At 45.4% G+C, this 24011-nt stretch overlaps 2 protein-coding genes across 12 annotated transcripts in view; both read left to right on the top strand.

Moving 5' to 3' along the window:
• The window catches only part of SLC45A1 (solute carrier family 45 member 1), a 367325-nt gene that overhangs the window by 39842 nt on the left and 303472 nt on the right, over positions 1-24011 (top strand). The window lies entirely within an intron of this gene.
• Positions 1-24011, top strand: part of CAMTA1 (calmodulin binding transcription activator 1) — a 235628-nt gene that overhangs the window by 53362 nt on the left and 158255 nt on the right. For all 10 annotated transcript variants that reach the window (XR_013776769.1, XR_013776770.1, XR_013776771.1 and 7 more), the window contains one exon: positions 6910-6977. Coding sequence is in view for 6 of the 10 variants with exons in the window: in XM_079326116.1 (XP_079182242.1) it covers positions 6910-6977 (68 nt within the window). In the remaining 4 variants the exon portion in view is untranslated. The remainder of the gene's footprint in view (positions 1-6909; positions 6978-24011) is intronic.

Here is a 24011-nt window from a genome sequence, read left to right as displayed (position 1 = left end):
ATGCAAGAGAAGGCCAGTGGAACTGGCCCTGGTGTTCTCAGCTCGTTGGGCAGTGGGACTGCTGAGAGTGGGACTGGTGCATCCCCCTATGGCAGGAGGGACTGTCCAGGCTGGGGGAGGGTATGGCATGGCAGGTTCACAGGGAATCTGCTCCATGATGCAGTTTAGACTTTGCCACTTGGTGGAGGAGAGCTGCAGAACATTCAGTGTTCCTCCTGGTTTCTGTGGGATTTGAGAGCAGGGCAGCATCTCTGACAGCACATTCTCACTCTGGAGCAGGGGAATGTGCTTTGGCATCTTCGAGCCACATGACTGTTTGTATTGTGTACAATAATTGAGGTTTTTGCTATTACTCTGTAATTAATGCATTGTAAACACAGGGGTCTTAGTGAATTTTCTTTTTGTTTGTCCCATCACATATTTGGCTCTTTCAGGCTACAGAGGACAAGTGAACTGAACCAGCAGTGCCAGCAGGATGCCAGTGCTCATGGTTCTTTAAATCACAGGGTTTAGTCAAAGGTCATTTAAAAGAAAAAAAAAATCACATAATGACCTGTGGGTGTTTTCCAGTAACTCAAGATTGGGCATTATTTGTTACTTCTCTGTTTTACTAACTGTCCCTCAGTGTGGGGCCTAAATGGAAGATAAAATCCATCCTAATCCTATTAGGCAAAGGCTGATGGAAGGGCTGACTTTGCTCTTACTTGTGACTAACGGTGCTTCCGAGTGGTTCAGTGGTTCATGGCTGGGGCTTTGTGTCCAATTATGTTCTTGCTTTTCTAAAGACCCAGTGCATGTCTCACTTTGCTCTTGTCCATGTGTTTGGCAGGTGAAGGAGCTGAGTAGATCTTGTTCAGCTCCAGTGCCTCTAAGTCACTACTTGTGCTCTTGATTGGGTTTTTTTTCCTTCTCCTTTTTTAGAAAAAATTATTTCTTGTCCAAATCTGTTTTTTCCATATTAAATTTAACCTTGAAAATAAAATGTTTGACTTGTCCATTTGCTACTTTTCTTTTTTTCCACTTGGTTTACTTTTTTCCCTTTCTTCTGCCCCTTTCCATAAGTTTTCTTTGGCACTGTGCCCACTCTGATTTTCAGCTGTTTTTTTGTTGTGCTCAGGCTGCCATGGGTTTCACTGTTGTGGTCCTTTAACCCCAGGAGTTTGTCAGAGCTGCTCCAGCTCTGGAATCAGAGGACAGACAGCTCTCCTGATGGTGCTGGGTGCATGAGGCCCCAGCAGTGCTGCAGAGAACCATCTCAGTCAGATGACTTGATCAGCCATCACAGCTCAGGAATCCTAAATGTCACCCTATAATATCTAATTAAGATTGCAGTTTGAAGACATCATGTACTTTAATTGAAAACTGTAGAGTAATCTATTCCATTTTTTTCCTGTTAAATTAATAGTGTGGACCTTTAGCAGATGGTTGGTGAGACACCATTATTAATGAAAACAACCCCCCTCCTGCAATCCCACTGCTCACTGCCATGCAAGGAACCAAGGCAAGCATCTTCTAAACCACAGACATTTCCTACTCAGTGGCTTTAGTGTCCTGTGGGACCAGACAGTGCTGCCAGGGCTGCCCCCAGGTCTTTTCCTGCAGAGATGAGCTGGGTAAGGGGGACAGCAGCAGCCAGTGAGCTGTGGGCATCTCCTGCTCTCTGCAAACCAAGGGAAGGCAACACTTTGGACCCTAAAATGATGGGGGGTTCATCCATTAGGGCAATGGCCAGAGGGTCTGTCTTCAGCCAGTGTGGGATATTTTCACAAGTATGAATAAATGCCTCTGCACTTGGCAGGAAATTCATGGCATGAGTTGGAAAACCAAATCCATGCAAGTCCAGCCTGACACGTGCTGCCCCTGGGCAGCCCTGGGCAACCTCTGACCCCCAGCCTCAGCTTGTACTGCTAACATAGATTGTCAGCAAAACAGCAGAATATTTGAGCTTTATCCCCTTCTCAGCTTCAGCATAGGTAGATCAATATTTCTGCTTTGAGAAGTTGCACACAGGTAACCCTTTAAGACCAAACCAAGTCCTGCTTGCAATGGCAGTGAAACATTCTGGTGTAGGAGTGTTTTGTCACTGACAGGTGTTGTCAGCACACAGTGACCTGTCCCTGCTGGACACTCACTTTGCCTTTCTCCTGCTCCTTGTTTCACCCAGTTCATGAGCAATATCCCCTTGACAGTGTTGCTGATGTAGAACAAACAACTGGGTGAATGCAATGGGATTGTGATTTTTCTTCCTGTGATGCTGAATAAGGTGGTATGAGCCCACTCTGTGTGGTGTTCAGAGCAGTTTGTAGTTGGGATATTCAGAATATTAATAGCTTTGAGAGTGGGGATGGGTAGAAAATGAAAATGGCTCAATCCCAGCTGAGAAAATGGTCCACAGTCAACATGGATTTTTATTTTCATTTTCAGAGAAGGACGATAAGGAAGTGATGGGCTGGAATTTGTCTTTATAGCAGAGAGGACATGGTGAATTCCTAAGAGAATAAATGTGCTTGCTTAAGAGATTGCAACTTTATTAGCTCTGTGGTCTAAACCTAGGGATGAGTACAAACTCTTCTGCTTTCTCCTGACACATGCATAGATTCAGGCTTATTAATTTGGGTGTGTATAATTCCTGCAAAGTACTAACTTGAAATTCAGACTTTTTTTTTTTAATGAATTATATGTTGCTTTGAGACCAGATGGTGTCCACAGCTGCCTAGCCCAGGGAATCCTGCAATCCTTCTCCCTTACAGTTTCTCTTTTTATTTTGAGAGGTCAGGTGGGAATTGCTGATACCTTGTGATGATGCAGGATGACCTGGAGGGAGTTGAGCTGGGAGGAAGAAACCAACATTCAATCTATAGCTTTAGGGACCCCCTTAATTGACTATTTCAGAGTTTTTTATAACTTCATTTCCAAAAAATGTGTGTGTTCACTGGAAACCTTTCAGGTCAGAGCACAGTTGCCACCTTCCTGTGTCCACGATGGGTCATGGGCCTGTCTGACATTGTCAGATCCCTGCCTGTCAGTCTGTCCTGTGCTTTGTGGCCATGTCCTCTCTGGCTCCTGTGCATGAAGGGATACAGCTTTGCAGCAGCTGCTGGGCAGCACTGAGTGTGCCAGGGGAGCTTCTTCCTCCCTGCTGTCCCTGTCCCTGTCCCTGTCCCTGGCTGTGGCACTGCCGCTCGTCCCGGCGCGGCGCCTGGGACAGGGTGGGTGAGATCAGGTCGCCCATGTGCCCCTGCTCTGGGCCATTCCGTGCTGACATTAAATATTGAAGTGTCTGAGCAGCTGCAGTCACGTAGCACTGGGAGGGGAGAGTGTGGTGGCTCTGTCTGAGCTGGGAATGCCAGGCTGAGTGGTGCCACAGTGGCATGAGGCTGAGGGAGCAATGGGAACATCCTTGGTGGCAGTTGTCTGGGGACAGCGGAGCTGCTTGTGTCCTGTCTCATGAAGCTTTCTGGGCTTCCCAGCTGGTGGCTCCCTGGTGCATTCATGCTAATAATCTGAACAAACTGGGAAGTGCAAAATAAAAATAAATGCACGCTTAGATAAAAATAAATGCGCACTTAGATAAAATGCTTTCAGCCCGAGCAACCGAGTCTAAACTAAATCACAGAATTATCTGACCAAGTTTAGGATGAAACACAACTCAAGTGATTTAAATGTTAAATAATCTCATTGCTTTATGGGATGATTCCCTGAGATGGTCAGTCAAGCCTGTTCATTCCAGTGTGAGTGGTGGGCTCAGTGCTGCAGGCACTCAGGAGGGGATGCTGGAGCATTGAAGGGATGCTCAATTTGCTGAGCATTGCTGGATCCACACAGCTTTCAGTGGTTCTCCCTTTCCCAGCAATGCTCACTCAGTTTGTGCTGGCAGTAATTTCAAAGCTGGGATAGAGGGGATGTGGGTCTGGGTGGGACATCCTGACACAGGGGCTGCTGCCCATGGTGTGTGATGCCCTTACCCATGGAGATAAACTTGGGTGGCCTTGGGGTCCACCTGGTGCCACCTGGCTTGACTGGTGCTGGGGGGGGACTCACTGGTGATGAGACAGAGTGTTTGTGTTGTGTGCACATGTCTCTTGATTTCTCTGCTTGCTCTGCAGTCAGTGAGGAGCCAGGACTAGCTGGGGTTTCAGAACCAGCTCTGTCTTGTCTGACCTTGCTGGTGCCATGCTGCCTTTTGTTTGTAGTCTTGGGCAAGAAGCAATGGGAAAAAGGTTTGATAGGAGACAAAAGCAAACAATAGCTTTGCTCCAAAGATACGATGAATGGGATATAATTGGATTTTTTTGTGAGGACATTGATTTGACCCTGTGAGACACAGAAAGAATCATTAGGGGAATTAACACGCATTAAAATGCAGGGTTTTATCAGAGGACTTTTATTGTGCCCATAGTTTTGTTTTTAATTATTTAATGACTTTGTGTCTTCTGGTGATAAATCTATTTCTTCCCTCTTTTTTCAAAGGGAAAAAAGGTGTTAGTGTGACAGCAGAGTACTCAGCCCATGCAGCTGCTGAACCCCAGCCCTGCCTGTGCCCCACCATGTAGGACAGGGAGCCACTGGGCAGAAACATCTATGCAAACCTCTGATCAACCACCAGTGCTGGTCTGGGCACTTTCCTCTGCAGAGCTGACACAGAGTTGTAGTTACAGAAAGCAGAACATATAAGGAATGGGGTTTAAGGGGGTTTTGCAGCAGTGTGTCCTCCTTCCTTGATGTCTATCTGTGGCACTGACTGGGAGCTTGGCCTTTCCTCTGCCCAAACATGAGCAGGCCAGACCAGCAGAGTGAAACCCCATGTTCTGCCTCACATGGGAGCCTCTCATTGCTTCAGCTCCTCCAGTTGGTGACGATTTGGGATTAGGTTTTCATATGTGCCTGACATGGACTGGCAGGAAGGAGCAGAGTGAATGAGCTGTGGGTAAGGCTGACTTCCTTTACCTGAAATACTTTGGATTTCTATGCCATAACAATGTATTTGTTCAACCACAAAAATTAAAAGTTAATTCTCCTTACAGTAGTTGAATTTTAGCAGGAATAGGCAAAATCCCAGACTAATCTGAACCCCCTAAACTGTCCTGGCATTGAAGGGGTTTGTTTCTGTAAATGCTTGCTTGCCTGGTGCTGGAGAGGATGTGCAGGGAGCTCCTGAGTGTTCCTCAGTCTCTCCAGAGCTCATCTCACTGAACAGCATGAGGTTTGTAGCATAGTGAGCTGAGGACACATAACGTGGGATGGGTTGGGAATAGAGCTTTGCTGACTGCAGCAGTTTTGGTGGAATTACTGCACTGGTTTTAAAAAACTGAGATATTTTTTAATATTTTGCACAAAGAATTTTAGTTATGGAGTTCTTTGGTGGTTTTGGCCTAAGGGAAACCTCAGGTCAGACCTTTTTGGCCATGTAGTATAGATTTCAGCACTTGCATCTGATTCGAGTGCAGCTGCTATGAAACTGAGAGGATTGGGAACATCATCAGTGTTGATGGTGGAGGTCTTCACTGGCTTTCTTTGATGCTGAATTTTATTCTGCCATTAGCCAGAAATTAAAAAGAGGAATTTTTGGAGTTTTGTGCCGCTGCTCTGTCATCTGTGTGCGTGGGGATCCCTTAAAGCTGCAGAGGCTGGCTTGGAATACAAGGGGTGCATCGATGGATTCCAGGAGAATTTATTTGCAGTGTAAACATGTTGGTCAGGAGTCATTAATATGACATTCACACAGCTCTAATAAAGTACATAACACGGAGATCTGGCACCGCTGCAATGCCCAGAGGACATTAAGTATGAGTCTTAAAACCAAGAGTATTGGAAACAAGATATTTTTACGTCTCGTTTGGGAGTAATATAATTGCATTTTGTGGCTCTAGCAGATGCTTGGGCCAGCTGGTTGGAGAGCATTGTGGGGATTTTTAGCTTTGGTACTGTAAGCGACAGCCCTTATATAGAGCTAGCTAAAAAAAAAAATAATAAAAACCCCTCTCTTGGTGGAAAGCCCTGGCACAGGCATGTGCTGTTGGGAGGTACAGCCTGGGGACACTTTGCTGCAGTGGCTCTGGAGATGATGCTGCATGTGGTTTGTGGGTCTGATCTGAGGCACTTGTACATTGAAGGCAGTTTCACTGGCCTCACTTGTTCAGCTTTTGCTATGCAGGCCCCTCCAAGGTAATTTTGGAAGATAACCATCAAAACCCTACATTTTTCTGAGTAAATCACAGGGCACTTATTTTCAGCACAGTCCCAGGTGTCCGTGGCCATCTCTAGCTATTGGGACACTGCTGGTGTGGTGGCAGTTGCCACCTTGTGACCACCCCGGGTTTGTATCCAGGAAAAGGATGAACGTGTGTCCCGTGTTCCTCAGGCCTGTTTACAGGCACTGTCGTGAATTATCTCGCTGGCGCCGATAATTTCCTGCAAACAAATCAGTTCTGATCTGGAAGTAATCGCCCGTATCATTCCTGCAAGTGGGAGCAATGACTTACGTTGATGTCACCCGCTGGCTTTTTATGGCAACGATTAATAATTCAGTAATTCTCTCTGCAGTGATGCTGTTCTATTTATAAATATTTTATTTAGCTCCCTGTGTCCGTATTGTCGCTACCCTCCCCTTTGCTTCCTGACGTCACGCCGGGCTCGCGGCGATGCCGTGGTCACCACAGTTACCAGCAAATTCTCTGTGCTGGAAGATGTTAATGCCTTTCCTCATTTGCATCTCTCCATTGTCCTGTTTAAGCCTGGCCTCGGTGGCGTGGATGTGAACGTTTACTGAGAGCTCTCTGTCAGTCAAAACCCGATTTCAGCTGCAGCCTGGCCCCGGGGTAGGCGGCTCCGTGTCTCTGTTAGAAAACTTTCCAGTTGCCAGCACAGCCATGCAAGTAACTGTGTTTTCTTTCTGCGTTTCTCTTTCAGGAAATTGCAGCTTATTTAATAACGTTTGAAAAGCATGAGGAGTGGCTAACAACCTCCCCCAAAACCAGGTAATGTTCTCCTGCTCAGCACATTGACTCTCTCGCGCTGATGACTTGACTCACTGATCAATGGCTTGACCACCAAGTGGAAACTCCCAGTCATGCCTGATGGCTTGTGACACCAAACTCTCATTAATTGCCTTAATGAGCATTTTATTGAATGAAATCAGATTGATTAAAAATGGAACAGCTACAGTCTTGGCAGCTTAAAGTTTTAACCCGATTGCTCAGGATTTAATTGTATCCCTTCAGATGAGCAGATCTGAAGCCTCTGAGCAAGGTCGTGGGCTGTTTATCTTGACAGAGCTCCCTTGCCTCTAAATAAATAAAAAAAGCACCAGCCCCACCATGTGCCACCTGTTCACAGGCAGGCACGGGGATTGTTTGTGTTCTGGTGTTTCCCTTGCTGGGGTTAAGTGTTTGATGGTGAGGAGGTCCCAAAAAGCTGCATTAACAGACATGTTTGCAGTTTATTATTCAGTAAATGTCATGTCTTCTTCGTGCTGCCATAAATGTTTAACTTCTCCCTCCCCTGGGAACCCAGACATGGAGTTTGGCTGTGGATGTTTTCCTGCTGTTTCAGCTGTGTTCTGGCTCCATACGTCTCACTAACGCAGAGAACGACTCTTGCTTTCTGGTCTTGCTGGGCTTTTGCTGTTTTTCTTTCTCCCAATCCACCCCTTTCCTATTGCAGAGGGCTGGGCCATTGGAAGGAGCCTGCTGGGACCCAGGTGAGAGAAAAGCCTGTTCTAGCATCCTGCATCCCAGCATCATCCGTTGCAGGGGCCGGTGCCGCAGGCGCCCGGAGCAGCGTGCTCCAGGTTTGGCATCACCTCCTGCTGCCATGAGCAGGGACAGAGATCACAGTGGGACACAGGGAGCAGTGCCACCCTAACATACAGCACAGATTGATTCCAGGTGTTCCACAGCACCCAGCTGAGGAGAGGATGGACGTGGAGGCCTTCTCTGCACCTCTGCAGTGCAGCTGCAGGTGGGGCACACAGAGGACCTGCTTTCCAAGAAATATGGGAACAAAAGAGCTGTGTTGTTTTACTTTTGTGGGCTTTTTTCTCCCCAGACGATATTTTTGTGACATTGGTAAGTAATGCATTTGCTTATTGTATTAAAACATGTAGCAGCTGGAAAGGAGATGTGGGAAACCCAATTGCTTTCTCAGTGGTTCTCCAAGATCTGGAACTGCCATGGTGGTGGAAGGGTCCTGAATGGAATCTTTCCTGCTGGTGGCAGCTGTGAGGCTCTCCTTGGCTGCAGAACAGCAGGTAATTCGGTTAATATTAGCAATATTTTTTTTTTTTGGGTTGGTAATCCCAGTTTCAGAATTAATTCAAAACAATTTCTAGCTGAGCCTTTGCCAGTTAAACCTTTTAAAGGGTCAGAAAACATATTAACTAGTCTGTCTCTACATGGCATCATTAAAGATACAAGATTATAGATGTTTTTGTAGCATCTTCTGGTCTTTAGAGCTTGATTTGCTAAAGGCAGTGCATGAAAATAATTTTCTGATGAACATTTCCTTACCTTCCTCTTTTGTGTTTACACTTGGAAGAAAGAATATCCCAGGAGAAGGAAAGTTGTGACATGAGTTCAAGGTCCTTCTGAAATTGTTGAGTTAGTTTTCTATTTTTTTTTTAAATATAAAAATTAATTGGAAGAGTTAAATGCTGAGTTGCTACAATTAGGGCTCCCAGTATTACAGAATTAATGACATCGATTTGGCACTGAACTGGAACACTCCCCATTCTTTGTTTGCTGCTGTGAGTGCTACTAATTTCATCTCACAAAATTAATAAAAATTAATTGCACCACTGACACACAGAGAGTTTCCTAATCCAGTGATGTATAGTGTGCTGTGAGGAGTCACTGCTGGATGGGGACTGTGGGAGCTGGTGCTGCTGCAGCTATTGGCAGGGGTTGGTATTGGTGACAGGATTTTGGTGCTGTCCAGCTCAGCCACTGCAGGGGGTCAGGCCAGGCTGGGCTGTGATGTGACAGGTCACTGAGCTGAGGCAGAGGGTGGCAATGAGGAGCAAGCTGGTTTGGAGCCAAGCTTGTAGTTCTGAATGTTTTAATCTCTTTCCTGAACAGAGGTTCCCATGTTTACAGTTGGGTATTGCTTTAGTCATGGACATGGAGGGGAGGCCCTCTTGCCATTGTGGTGCCATTGAAGGAGCTCTGCCAAACCTTTGGAAAAGATCCCTAAAATCACTTTTTAATGAAACTTCATGTTGAGCGACTCCAATTGATTAAATACACTGATACAAACGTACTGAAGCATTATTACAATAGTCTTTTGAGCACTCCAGTTGATCACCATAAATTAGTGAGTACACCTTGCAAGCATTGACCTTGAGGCTCCCTTGGCTGGTGTTTGGTTCCTTGATGATGTGCTGGGTGATCGCAGCGGGTGTTCGCCAGCGGGGCGGGGGAAGCTCCTGCTAGTGCAGCAGGGCCAAGTGTCTGACATTTCCAAGTTTAAATGCAAATCACGGTGACAAAAAAAAAAAAATTACTTGACATTTATATATCAAGTAGAACTTAATTGTTATTTGCTTTGGAATTTCAATGACAAAGTCAATTTTCTGAGTCCAGCAGCATTCTGCTGGAGGAAGATACTTGGATTCTTTGTTTCCAGGTGCCTTCTGCCATTAGCATTTGTACAGTGTTTTAGAAATATTCTTGAGCGATCTGAGGTGACTTCACTATTTCACAAGGGGCCCTAGGCAATGGAAAAGCCTTGGCTGTGCCCAGAAGCAGCAAGGTCAGTTTTCCATCTGAGAATGCAGTTCAGAATGTGTTTCTGTCCCTGCTTGCTTCATGTCTTGGAAGGGACACAGGGAGTGCTGGGGGGACCAGCCCTGCTCCACGGTGAGAGCTGGATGGGTGCAGTCCCTGGAGTCTCCTCATCTCCTGTGCAGGTGCCCCTCACCCAGGAAGCACACCCTGTGCCTTACCTGTCCATCAGTCCAGTGTAAGGAACATCCCCTATCTGGGATATCTGTATCAGCAGCATCCTAAAGAAAAGTTAAGATCTTGCAATATATTAATTCTGTGTTAAATAATTAATAGTAAAATTAATTGAATTACTCAATTTTCAGGTAAAAAATAGGGTAATAAATATTCATAACTTATATTATTAAGGGAATTTCCATTTCCTATGTCGTTAAAGTGAGATTAGGTAAGGTGGGGTTTAAATGAAGATTGAAAACAATTGTGCTTTGGAATTAATTCACTGTGCTAGGCCATTACCTTGTGAGCCTTCTTTCCAGTGCTGTGTGAGAGCTGTCCCACTGCCAGGATGTGCTGGCTGCTGGGAAATGAAACAGAAGCTTCCTGTGGAAGAAGAACTCATGGGAGCTGGAAACTGTGGAAAAGCAACTGCCCAGAGCTGTGATCGGTGGCAAAAGTTTTGTCCATCTCCCCTTGTGCTTGTTGCAAATAAAAGTCATCTTGAGACCTTGTTTAGACTTCCAAGGCACGTTTTACAGGTCCTGCTCTCTCATGTGGCTCATACTCTCCATAGGATCCAAGGCCATTAACCTTGCCCGTGGGCAGTGCTGAAATTTGGGTTTTCTGCTCATGCTGCTGGAAGCTCTGCCAGCATGTTTGGGGTCGTGCACGACCTATTTTCCTTTGTTGAAGGCAGTGTGTGTGTGCTGTCAGCACTCCTGGCTCGGGATGCTGCTTGACATAATCCCTGCTAAATGTGGCACATCTCTCTTAACACTTTATAGATTTCATGACTCTCAACACTTTCTTCTCGCTGCTTTCAGTATTTTCTTCTCTTTATTTTCCCTGCAGAGAATAAACAGTGCACAGATGGTTTTAAGAGCCTTAAGTTCATATAGATTTTTAGCTGCTGTGGTCCAGGGGTGTTGAGATACCAATAATGAATTCTTTTAACAGCTCACTGTGTTGATTGTAAAGTGACCTAAGGTCAGAGTTGCTGGGAGCCATCCAGATGCCTGGCAGTGGTCTTCAAGTATTCCTTCCAAATTCTTCCCATGGCAAATCCAGCCTGGTGTGTGCTGTTCCTCTGGGAGAGCTGGTTTCCCTCTGGGTTTAGCTGGCAGCTCAGAAGAGCTGTGTTGCAGCAGAGGATGTCACTGGTCAACTTGGACAACCAAGGCAAGAGGTTTCTGTTGTGACCTCACCTGGCACAGGGGCTGAAGGTTGGCTCTTCCATCCCAGACATGGCTCTGCAGCCCCTGTGCATGGTCACCAGGCTTGGGCTTCCCCACTTATCAGAGGGATGTGTGTCAGAGATGGTGGCTCCACAGCTGTTTGCACACAAACACTTGCCCCCACAGCCTGGCTTTGCAGACACACAGGGGGGAGTGCAAAGGCTCCTGCTTCTCTTCATGTGGACTCAGAAGAGTCCTGCAGCATTGCCCCTTGGAGGAGAGGAGAACTCTGGAAAACATGGAATTGTCAGAAAAAGCAATTACCTGATAACAAAGCAGTGAAATCATTCAGCAAACCCATCTGCCTGCAGCAAGGCTTGTTAGCTTCCTCTATCCATGGGTACGGCCAAGGAGCACAGTGTGGCTTTGGACAACATTGACATCAGTATTTGGCAGGCCCTGACTGTTCTTGATCTCCCATGGGAGGATGCTTAGGGTTGAGGAGGCTGCTGGTGTGTGCTGGGGCATTCCCAGGCTGTGAGGCAGATCAGTGAGGAGCTGCTCTTGTCCCAGATGGAACAGAGGGAAGGAAAGAGTGTGCTGGAAGAGGTGTTGGGCTAGGATTTCTGATGGTCACACCCAGACCTGGCAGACAATTCCACACTGTCCAGCATTCTGTGCTTCCTATTGAAGTGTCCCCTGAAGGACAGGCTTTGGTGGCTCTTGTGGAACCACCTTGGACCTGCCCTTTCCTGTGTTGTATTTGCAGGCTAGAGAGAGGCAGGAGACCTGCTATTTGTTCTTCAGCAACAAAATGAAAATATTTGTCACATTTTAAAGACTTTTGCAACTTAATTTATATTCTCATATGGCACTGAAGAACCTTCTTTCGTCCGGGAGGTGAGATATGCAAAAATAACCTTTAAGTTGCTCCTAATTGACCCTTAATGATATTTTCTTGTTTCTTCCAATATATTCTCTGTGTCAAAAACCCCATCCAGCAACTGCTTGTTGCATCTTAATGGCTGCAAATAACAACTGATGAAAAATAAACTATTTATTTGGTTTCTTTATTTATTGACAAGGATTTTTGCTTCCTGGAAACCTGGCCCTGAGGTTGGAGTGCAGGGCTGAAGCAAGGCAGTGTGACCATTGTGGGCTTGCAGGGATTGGGGCCCCTGAGCTGGGGCAGAGGGTACCCTGTGCCCAGGGGGTTGATGCTTTGATTTCCTGATGGGGACTGTGTTTTCTATGACAAGCACAGTGTTATTTTAAGTTGCCCCATTGGAATGTTAGCCAGCATGTGCTGGTAGCATGGAATTGGGGGGAGGATGTTTGTGCCAGTGTATGCAGAGCAGCTGGAAGCATCCCAGAGGACCTGCTGCTCAGCCTGGAGAGGACAGATTGGTTTGTGTTGTGGTTGTTGGAAGATGAGGAGCTGCCTGCAGACGTTGAGGTTTTCCTTTTGGTGCTGAATAAGTGTGTGTAGGCAGTGAGCAAGCTTTGCTTTTGCTGTGGTGTGAGGAGTAATTGCTTGGCAGGCACAGGTGCTGTAGGTGCACTGATATTGTAGTGAAACACTGGACAAGTGTGTGATTCTGCTCAGCCCAAATGTGGAGCAGTTGGTGGGTGAGCAATAATGAAGCTGAGAGCACTGATACAGGTGTTCAGGTCTGAATTTTTCTTTTTTTTCTTTCTAGTCCTGAAAATACAGATTTACAACAATCTGGCAAAGATTCTCCTCAAGTTACACTTGGTTGGTGTTCTTGCTATGTGCACTGTAACAATACTTTAATATAATTAAATTTTAAATTCCATGTAGAATCTGGTGGGTAGGCAGATGTACCGGTATGTTAAACTTTATGTCACTTAAAAATGGTTCTCAAGTACATCAGAGGGAGCCCAGCCAGCTGTAAAATGATCTGCTTTATGGTGCTGCCTTGCAGCTTTGGTGTCTGTGTTTTAATTACAGATGTACCTAAAGTCTCACACCCTTGGATAACTCTGCCAGGCTGTTTTGTTTCCTGTAAGTTACTGACAGGATGTAAAGTGACATGAGGGAGGTGCTGCTGGGGTTTTCCAGAGCTGCTGTTTGTGGGAATGTTGAGTTTCTGACTGGTTCTGTGGCTGCTTTGTTTCCCATAAACAGACAGTGCAGTCTCCAGCCTGGGGCTGCTGCACCTGAAGCAGCCCCACCAGGATGACAGGTGGTAAAAGGGGTTTTAGGAGCTGCTCTGCAGTCCTGCAGAGGTGGGTGTGTTGGGAGTGGTGTGAGGAGTGGCTTTGTGGCCCCAGGTGGATGGGCACCTGTCAGGGCTGGTGTCAGGGCTGGTGGGATCTGCAGCCCCTCTGCCTCGACCCCAGCACTAACACCCAGCAGCTGAGATGAGCTTTGCCCACATTTGCTCCACAGTAAGTGGAGACAGTGGCTGGGCACAGTGCAGGATGGAGATTTCCAGGGCTGTGAAGTGGGAATCTTGTTGCTTGGCAGGCAGAAACCATTAGTGGTGCTGTTTCTGGAAATAAAGAAGCGGCCTCGTCCCGAGGCATCCCACGTGATGATTTGCCAAGTTGTGCAACATGATTTATGCCTAGCTGTGGGATTATTCTTTTCTATTGATTCTGAGGGAGATGAAGCATCAGTAAAAGCCCATCAGAAGCCTCTCAGTGGAATGTGAAAGCTTGAAGCTTTCCTGACAGAAATCCTGTTGCCTCTTTGGTGGTGACTCGAAACCCGCTGCCCAGCCAATCTCAGAGCATCACCTTGCAGTCCTCCCCTTTCTCCTTTCAGCATTGCCTGTCTGTCCAGCAAGGATGTACTTGGTGCTGCAGAGAGGTGTTGAGTTGAGGGGTTACTGGTGGATCTTTGGGGATCCTGTGGCACCCTCTGCTCTGCTGCCAGCAGACAGTAGCCATGTCACTCCCTGTCCTTTGTCAGAGCACGTGTGATTCCTGCTGCCATCAGTGAGAGTGAATTGTGCCCATAATATTATTCCTGTATTTATTTTGTAAATGTCAAGGATGAACTAAATTAAGATAAATAAGGCTGTTCCATTTCACTGTTCAATTTACAAAATTTTGATGAGACCAATAACATCTGTCATGATTCCATCTTTTGGCCAGTTGAATGTAGCTGTGGCTCTGACAGCTCTGTTCCACCTGTTCCCAGAATATTTACAGGCAGGGGATGTAGCAGTGAGGCTAAGCCTCCAATTAAACCATTTGGTTCTGCTTCTGCTCTGTCTTCCTCTGGTAGAGAAGCTGAGAGGGTGATGTGGCTGACAAAGAGCTCCACCCTCACAACTGGAATTGTTGTTTTGCCTTAAGTGCTGTTGTAAAAGGCGAGTGATGGGTGAACACATTGCTGTGAGTTGCAACAATGCAGCTGGGTGGAAGCAAAGCCTTAGTGGGGAGTGTCCCATCTGCAGCCATCCCTTCTCCTGCTTGTCCTGGAAAGGGGAACTGTGGTCTCCTGGTTTCCTCAGGAGAACCTGGACACCAGTGCTCACCCTGCTTATGAGGTCTCAGGGTATGGGTGCATTCCTCTCCTTGGATGTAGGTGTAAGGACCAGAGCAGCATATGGAGTGTCCCTGCCGTCATTCCATGCCCTCTGGAAGGTGACCATTTATTTCTCATCAGTCGAGCCTCTTGCACAGCAAATGGGTCATGCAGGGGAGATCTTCTTGCTGGATAAGCAATTAGCTAAAATAAACTACTCAGAGGACAAATTATGCAGGACTCTTGCCCTGTAACAAATGAATTAATTGACTTTGGTATTTGTGGGATGTTCCCACTATTTTATTTAATTCTCTCTGGCTAAAGGGCTCCCGTGTTTCCCCCTGCTCTTATGCTGCCACAGTGAGTAAACAGGGTATTAGGAGTTGATTTGCATGGTTACAAACAAAGGAAGTAAAATGATGATTACAGGAAACTTTCCATATTTCCTTAAGAGAGCCCTTCTAAAACCTCTTTTTGCAGCATGTCTAAGGGCCTCTGTTTGACCTGTTTCTCTGGGGTGCCATCAGTTCTCTCTGCAGCCTCACAGAGCTCATTCACAGCAGCATGGCAGCACAGCAGGGGCTGGAATTGTGACCTGCACACAATTGCAAGGGCTTTGGGAGCAGCAGCACTGAAGGGCACCAGTGGAGCTGCTCCTGGAACCACTTCACAGTCAGGAGCCAAAGGGGGCTGGTGCAGGTTGGGGCTGTGTCTCTGTGGCAGTAACCCCAAGTTGTTTTGAAGGCTTTGTGTGCCCTTGGAAGGAGTGGATGCTGTAGGAGTGTGTTACCTGGGGTGTCACATGGAGCAGCACTGCAGGAGGATTACAGGTCCTGGCTCTCAGCTGGACTGGTAACTCATTAAACCATTCAGCCAAGTTGCTGGGTTTATTTACAGTGATTACAAATCTTTGCTTTCTAAGGGTTTGTCAACAGCTAAGAAAGGGTGACACTGTTGGACCAGTTGCCAAGAAAATACTCCATACATAAGGTGACTTTGGGTTCATTGAATAGTGCACAGTCCCATCTCCCAATGCCAAGGTGAAACATGGCTCTTCCACTGTTTAGCTTCTTATTTCTACTTTGCAGTGTGCAGGCAAGATGCCTCAGGCATCACTGGCATCACTGGCAGTGACCTGGCATGGGGACCTGTCTCAATGGCATTTGTAATCCCAGACAGCTTTAGAAGACCCAACCAGTGCTAAATTGTACAACAAACTTTCTTTAATAAACTGTGGCCTTTGAGAACAGTGCTAGCCAAGAGCAGAGCAGTATTTTGTGCTCTGCTTTAAATTTAGGATATGAAAGATTTGGGGGATTTTATAATCACAGTTTTGTGTGCTTGCTTTGCCTCCTCTTCTCCCACTGGTTTTACTCCCAGGCTTTTCTTAACTGCTGCTCTTGTCTGGTTTCTTTTCCTTTTCAATCCCTGCTCTCATCTCCTCGACTACTGAAATTTATAAAAAAGTCACTTCTAATCCTGCACAGATCCCAGATCTGGAGGGACTGTTATATCTATTACAGCTTCCTTCACTCTGCCCACCTGCCTTTATCAGAATCCCTAGTATTGGGTGAGATAGTATTTGGTCACAGCCAGAGGCATGTGTAGGTGGGAAACCAACCAAAGCAGGTGATGTGTGGGCACAGTCCTACTGTTGTAGTGTTGATGTGCCAGAGTAGGCAGTGGTGAGAGAGGAGGTTCTGCCCTTGGGAAGGACATGAGGGCACTCTAGGTAGCATATGAAATGGCTCAAATGAGTAGGGTTTGGGTTTTTTTTTTTCTTCAGATTATGTAGTTCATAAGGGAGTTAACATTTAATCCTAGTTTCTTGACAATATTAAAAATTTGGTGAAGTTGTGGAAAGTGGAAGTCTTGCATGGCATTAACACAATTGCAGCATCTGACTTGTTGCAGGGACTAGATGAGTCTCCACTTGGCGCCTGAACAAGTAGGTTTCAAACATGCTGAGGATTTGACAGTTGCATCAGATCACAACTGGTGGGAAGGAGGTGAGAGGAAAGCTGTGGAGGCCGTGCTTGGATTCAGGCAGCCTGGGGAGAGGCCAGGATTCCTGGCACGATGCTGGCAGGGCGTTCTGTGGGAAGCATCAGGTGTCCATCAGGGGATGCTTCATGTCCTGGGATTTGCTTTAGGGAAAGCTGAGTGCCAGGCCTGCTTTGGGCCAACCTTCCCATCTTTGCTTCTCCTGTGATGGCTGAGCTGAATTGTCCTTGTGACAGCATCGTCCTTGGGTTTTAACCAAAGAGAAAAGGTCACTCCTTCCCTGCACCAGTGTGGAGGGAACAGTCACCCCTTGACTGTTCTCTGTCAACCAAGCTCAGAAAATAACAGAGGGAAGAGGAAAAGGAGGGTTTTGATCAAAGGAAATTGGGCAGACATTGACCCAGCAATGCTGAGTGCTGTGCTGGGTTTGGGGATAGACAGTGTGGCTTTGTGGTGGGGTGATGGAAGGTTTGAAAGAGCAATTCATGTTGACTTGTAGGGTCACAAATTAGGGCACAGTAGAAAAAGGCTGTTATCAAAAGTTGGTTTAAGCTAAATTAATCTGAAAATGTGTAATTTCATCTGAACTGAAAATACTGGAATGTAATTAGATTCCAAAGTAGGATGAGCTGAGAGGGTGTAAGAAAAGATAAGCATCAGAATAAGACAATAATTGAGTTTGTATTGTAAACACATTCCTGTAGGAATTTGGTATTTTTAAGCTGCTTCAAATTTTAAGTCAAGAGTACTTAACAGCTCGGGCATGTTTTGGAGAAGTGGATGACTACTTTTATATTTGTCCATGTTCTTTGTTTGCAGGATTTTCTATATTTGGGTTAATTTTCTCTTATCAACTATGAATTTATTAATAAGTTTGAAGGGGAATAAGTCTTAAAATTAGAAAATGTGCATTTCCATGTGAAGCTGATTGTTTTGTGGACTCATGTTTTTAATCTTTAATTTTCCCTAAAAATTGAATCTTTGATATATACTATTGATAAATCAGGTTAGTACTATTAAAACACTGAGGCACTGAAGTGCCTCACATGAAGTACAGAAGCAAATATGTTTTCTTTATTCTGTGTGCAAGTTACTTGCTCAGTCTATCAGGTAGGAACGAGCCAGGTCAGGTCATGCTGTGCCATTCTCCTGTTGTTACTGGCAGTTGTGACAGTGTGTGGAGGAGAGCTCATGGCTGGGATGAGTGGGGTTTTGCATTATTATCTAAATAGAGCTGTGAACACTGATTTGAACACTAATCAGCACAATACCTGCTTGTCAGGGTGTTTGAAAACCTCTGCAGTTGGTGGTTTGAGACTCTTTTCTCTGGTGCCAGCACCTGTGCAGTGAGTGTTGGATGAGGGATGGAATAAATGGTGCAGCCATGCTCTCAGCTCCATCCAGACCCCAAATGATGAGGAGGGAGGTGATGAAGGTGCCTCTTCAGTGCCTCTGGTGATGCTGCACAGCCTGCTCTCTACTGGTACCTTATGTTAAGGAGTTGTGTAGTTTTTTGAAAACAAGTTTTTTTGCAGAAAAAAATGCAGACAGGTTTTCTTCTTATTGACTAAAAATACCCTTAATTCTGAAAAATTACTTTGTGGATCTTCATATTTCACAGACTATAACTAGATTACTACCTTTTACTGGAATACTTTGTGTTAATGAAGACCGATTGGAATTACATAATAGATTTCCTCTAAAGAAGGCATTATGTGGTTATTTTTTACTGTCTGGCATTCTAGTTAATTGCCTTGTCATCATTAATTGATGGGACTAAATTGATATAAATAAACAGATTATATTTGTGAGGTTCATTTGAAAGAGAGGAAGGGCTGAGAACAGGGCATTCCAGCACGTGCCTTGTCTGTGGCTGTTAAGAGAGCTCAGGCTTGGTCAGTGCCACCACTTGTGAACCTTTTTGGAGGATGCACAGTGAGCTCTGCCCTCCTGCCCTGGGAGCTCACTTTGCCTGGACAGGGCTGGCATTGCCCCATCTTAAAACTGACCTCAACAGCTGGCTCAGTCCTAAGCTTCAGCCCTACAAAGAAGTGATGGTCCTGGCTGTGGGCTTAGGATGAGCAGCCCAATCAGCCCAGCTTCTGGGACAGTTTGAGCATCTCTGGTTTCCAGGTTTTTCCAGATTTATGTACACAGTTACTATTAATCAGGAATTAATGGAGTCCCAGCAATCGACGGACAAGGCAAATCAACATTTTTAATTCAATTGCAATGTTGCAAATGATGTTTTTCCCTGGACAGAGCAAGCTGGTGTGACTGTGAGCAGTACTGTGTCCCCTCTCCAGCTCTTTTCCATAGTGCTCTGCTCATCTTCTGGACCTGGCTGTGCTGATGGGGGACAGATGTGTTAATGGAACCACACCTGGGGAGTTGCTCCCTCCCATACCAGCATCACCAGTTCCTCCAGTCTTAGCTGTTTCACTGCCTCCAGTGTTAGAAGTTCATCAGCTGTTGAACTGTGTTTACAATTTGAAGTGGTTCCTAATTAAAATTTATAATTAATTTATTATTATTCAATTTTCAAATATTTACAGATTTTTATAGTGTCTTAAGTCATGAGTTAAGCTGCATGCTGCTAGCAGAGGGAGAACCTTTTTTCTTCCTCAGACCTCTGCTCTCTCTCATCCCCAGGGAGGTTTTTCCCAATTATCAGCAAAGCCTGTGTGGCTCCCACCAGCTTCTGTGCTGGAGAGGTGACACCTGCCAGAGGCCAAGGACATGGTTCACATGCACCCTGGAAAATTCCCCTGATATGTGGTGATGTGGTGTTTTGGGCAAAACCAAGGTACAGCCCTACTTCAACACATTTGTGGACAAAACTCTGTTAACTTGGAGTTGGTGGTTGTTGCAAGTGGGGGAATTGGACAGGAAGCAAGTTAACTAAATAAATAGAGTTTTCCTTCCATTTTCTTCCTTCCCCATAAGAATACAGCAGTGTTTGCACACACGTGTTGCTGCTGTGCTGAGAAGTGACCATATTCAGAACTGGAGTACCACCCTCAGGAGGAGGCCACCTCCAAATAAGTATTTTAAAAGTTAATTGGAGCCTTTGGTCCTCACCATATTAATCTGTGTCCATGGAGAGAATAATTGATAAGGCAGAAGGGCTGCTGGCACCCGGGGGCTGGAGCCCTGTGGTCTGTGTGAGCACAGAGGGAATGGGGCTTTCCTGGGTGCACCAGTGGAGATGGTGGTGATTAATCTGAAAATAGTTTAAAGCATTCATCAGTTTTAAGAATTAATTCCCAATAAATCAAATAGTATCCCCATGGGAGTAGGGAATAGAAATAAATGAGGGCTAAAGAAATTGATAAAAATCTTTGAGCAATAAAGAGATGAATGCCAGTTCTTTAAAAATTATATTTAAATGAACAAAGTTGATTTAACTGGCTTTTTTCATACCTTGTACTAAGATTTAGTTCTACAGCATGACATTATATCAAGAAATAATTTGCAAAAAGACTTTTTAGCATTTCATGTGCATTCCACTTAATGACAATTTTAATATTCTGTCTTTGGCCCTACATCTTTATGAGGAGGCTTCAATTGCTCGGTGTGCTGAAGAGTTCATAAAGATTGTTTCTAATTTCTTTTTCAAGTCTTTTACAGAGTTCAGAGCCATCAACACGTGAATTATCATGTTGCTGAGTAAAATGTGTGGAAAACTGTTGTTAACTGCTTGAACTAAATATGCAATTTAGGGAGAGTGCTATTTCTGGAAGGATCTTCCTGCCTGGGGAGGTCCAGAAAGGTGCTGAACTGAGTTCTGACCCACTGTTCACTGGGAGAGCAGAGCTCACCCACAACCCACTGGTTGTGCTTACAAATGACATATCTACTTCGTTTTTAACCTGTTTTTTGGTGGGTTTTTTTTGTGGGTTTTTTTAAAATTGGCTCTAAAAAAGAAAATTATATTGGTGGAATTTATCAGGCTGAATAGCTGTGATAGGCAGAGGTGCTGTGTGAATCTTCTGTGGGTTTACACTTCAAGGCCAGCTGCAGTACACTTAAACATAAATGGCAGCAGAGTAAATGGCTGCTGAGAAATCAGATCCTGTTGTTAGTTGTATCACTCTTATTAGTGCTGGTAGCACTGTTTCCTATTTTGTGGTTGTTTCAAGTGCAAGGACACAGAGCAAAGACTCTCATTTCTGACAGATTGGTGAGTACAGCTCTTGGCACAGGAGTGGTGATGGTCAGAGCTGTTGTGCTGAGGTGTCTGGAGCTGCCCTGTTGCTCTTGGCCTCTGCAGCCTGGCAGGGACAGCCATGGGGACAAGGCAAGGCTCTGCTTCCCCATCACTGACAGCTGAAGCTGCTGTGCTTGGCACCTGCCTGCTTTGTGCTGCAGGGACATCACTGCAGGAGGACAGTCGTGTCCTGTCTCTGTCAGCACAGCCCCAGGGGCTCCAGGGATTAACTCCTGTACCAACACACCATGCAAGCAGAATATCTTCACCATGTGTTTTTGTGGCACCAGCATCCTGATCCCTCCTTACATCACCCCAAGGAGCTGCTTTGGGTGATTTGCTTGTTGATGGCTATCACAGCCCACACCAAGGAGATGCCCAGCAGCTGTGTAGTGGTCTGCTGCTTGTGTTGCAGCCATCAGCTTTTATCCTGATCTTGCAGAAGGGCTTTCCTTGGCAGCCCCTGGCACTTCTGTGTGATGGCACAAAAGCCAAGTTGGCACTGGCATGGCTCATTCAGTCCTGTTTGTTGGAGCTGCAGGTAATTACTTCCATACTTAATGAATCACATTACTTTTATTGATGAACATGGGGGCTACATGCTGGAAGGAGGAGGTAAGGATTAAGTTTTATGGCCTACTGCTGCTATGAGAAGGAGCATCTAGACATCAATTAGTGCCCCCTTGATGGGATTAGCCATTGCATTAACCACAGCTCTGGATAAAATTGCTAAGTCTGTGACTTTAGACTTTAACTTCTTAAATATTGTAGATACGAAGGAAGTTCACTTGCATCTTAAATGCAAATGGCATTTAATTCTAGATACAAAAAACTTGCAGCATATTTACATTTCCTTGTGATTTATACCTCCTACTACATGGATATGAAGACTTGTCTGAAGTCTTTATTTCATCCCTGCAGAGTTCAAAGATCAGACAAATTTCAAACACTTAATCTGTGATTCCTTCAGTTGCTGTGCCAATAATCCCAATTTGCAGTGAAGAGAGCAGAGGTTGTAACAGCAGCAGCCTCTCCCCATGAGATGCAATGGCTTTCCAGCAGTTATGGTGAAGTCTGAACATCTACATTAAGTTCTTGAGTGGCTTTTCTTTGATTTTTGGTCCCACTGATGCAGGATGGGCACATGCTGGGATTTCTTTTCTTTCAGAGCAAATGTGAATCATTGCCTGAGAGTCAAAGCCAAGCATTTATTTAGGAAGGGGGGAAAAATATTTGTCAAGCAAATTTTTGTGTGATCTGCCAGTGTTACATCTGTGATGGACAGAGTCCCCACAGTCTTGAAAACATTTTCCCATGTAAATATAATTGTAAAGCTGTCAGTGTGGAAGAGATCTACCTGTTACAGCATCCTCCAGGTACATCCCTGGGGTGGTGGGGTGATGCCCTTGAGTCAGGGGTTATGGCTCTGCCTTGGCCTCCATCCTTGATGAGTCTGGGTACCTCCTAAACCAGAGTGAGTGTTCAGGTATCTGCATGGCCAAGGACAGGTGAGATGGCAAGGGCTGAAACTGCTTGAGATTCCTCTTTCAGTTTTCCATTTGGGCTTTAATCTTCTGATAAGCCACAGGTGCAGTGGGGGCAAATGTCAAGGTAAATGAAGACCTGAAGAGCAGCATTGCTCAGGGGAGAAATAACTTCAGTCATCAGATATTTTTCCTGGGCAGAAGCAAGAAATAAGAGATGAGGTGTTTCTGAGAGCATGGTGTCAGTCAGGAAGCACTCTGGCCTGGATGAAGACAGGTTCAAGAACTTGGTCTTCTTTGCATTCCTAAGGAAATGAGAACAAGGATTCAGTGCAGTATTTTTTCTTGAAAGGCTGTCTCTTTTCATGGCTTCCTCCAGGACTTCAGCTTTTCCCAGCCAGTTTCTGCATCAGTAGGTTGCTCCTGTGGGAAAGCAGAAGTTAATTTCTCATTATTATCATGCATAGATGCAGAAGAAGATGGAAAATAGTCCCCTCCTGTTTTCCCTTGGCTCCATGATAACTTCATAGCTGGAGAAAATACCATGCAGGTGAAAAACAGCATCATCCAGGCTGTTTGCAGGAGCCATTTCTCAGTGTTGTGGGTGGCAGGGATGAGAGGGATTATCACCCAGGCATTGCTGAGGTACAGGAAGGGTCTGGTGTGTGGTACCTGTGCTTTATGGCAGCTGCATTAAACATCCATATTTGTCCTTTAAATATCCTTCTTGGATTGGAACTGGAATAAATGCAGATGATATAATAAAAAGTAACTCTTAGAGCCATGGACCTTCTCAAGGAATGGTTCTGGCTGATCTTGCTCTGTTATCTTGAAAAAGAGGCTCTTTTGGATTTGCAGTATTTGCAATTCTCTTTTGGCACCCCCAGCTCCTGAGGCAGTAAAATGTAGTTTTCATTAACTGATATGTCTGACATTTACCACATCTCGATGTGACAATTTAGAGGGAACTGGTTAAACTGAACAGCATTTTTAATATTGAAGTAATGCGATTAGGGGAAATCTCTGTCCTTCAGGCCAGAGGGACCTAAATTTGAGCACTAATGGAGAGGCAGATATGAAGCATCAGTTTACCAAAATATCCTAATTTTAACTTGCTTTCTGTTTAATTCCCTCTTTGCATCTGGTTCCTGTTAACAAGAAGAAGGTTTAGATTCCTAGGACCTAGGTGAGGGACTTAATCTGAAAGAAACAAAATCCACTCAGAGCAGGACTTAGACCAGAGGTCAGTCAGTATGCACAGCTGAGTTGGATGTCAAATCCAAAATGAGATCTCTGGCAAATCTTCCCTGGAATTCCCATTTCCTCTGTTCCTCTGTGCCTTACTGAGGGAAACTGGTTTATTCAGTGGCTGGGATCACTCCTGAGCCCTGGGTCACCCCAATCACCAGGCAGGTTCCAGGTCCATCAACTGCAGTGGATGATTGTTCACATTAAGTAGGAAAATAGAATTTAGGATCTTCTTCCTGGCTGCAGCATGAACAGTTTGGGCAAAAGTAGCTCTTAGGCTGTTGTGGCAATTTGTGAAATCCTTGGCAGTGGATAGAAGGGTGAGAGGGAGGAAAGCATCCCAGATCTCATCAATACTTGAGACAAAAGGCTTTCTGCTTTGCAATTACTCTTCCTGTCCTTCCCCCTCCTTCCCTCAGACCACAGACAAGAAACCAAAATAGAGATTAGGCAGCT

Source organism: Erithacus rubecula, assembly GCF_903797595.1.
Source record: "Erithacus rubecula genome assembly, chromosome: 24".
NCBI classification, from domain to species: Eukaryota; Metazoa; Chordata; class Aves; order Passeriformes; family Muscicapidae; genus Erithacus; species Erithacus rubecula.
This window is presented reverse-complemented; position numbering and strand designations above follow the sequence as displayed.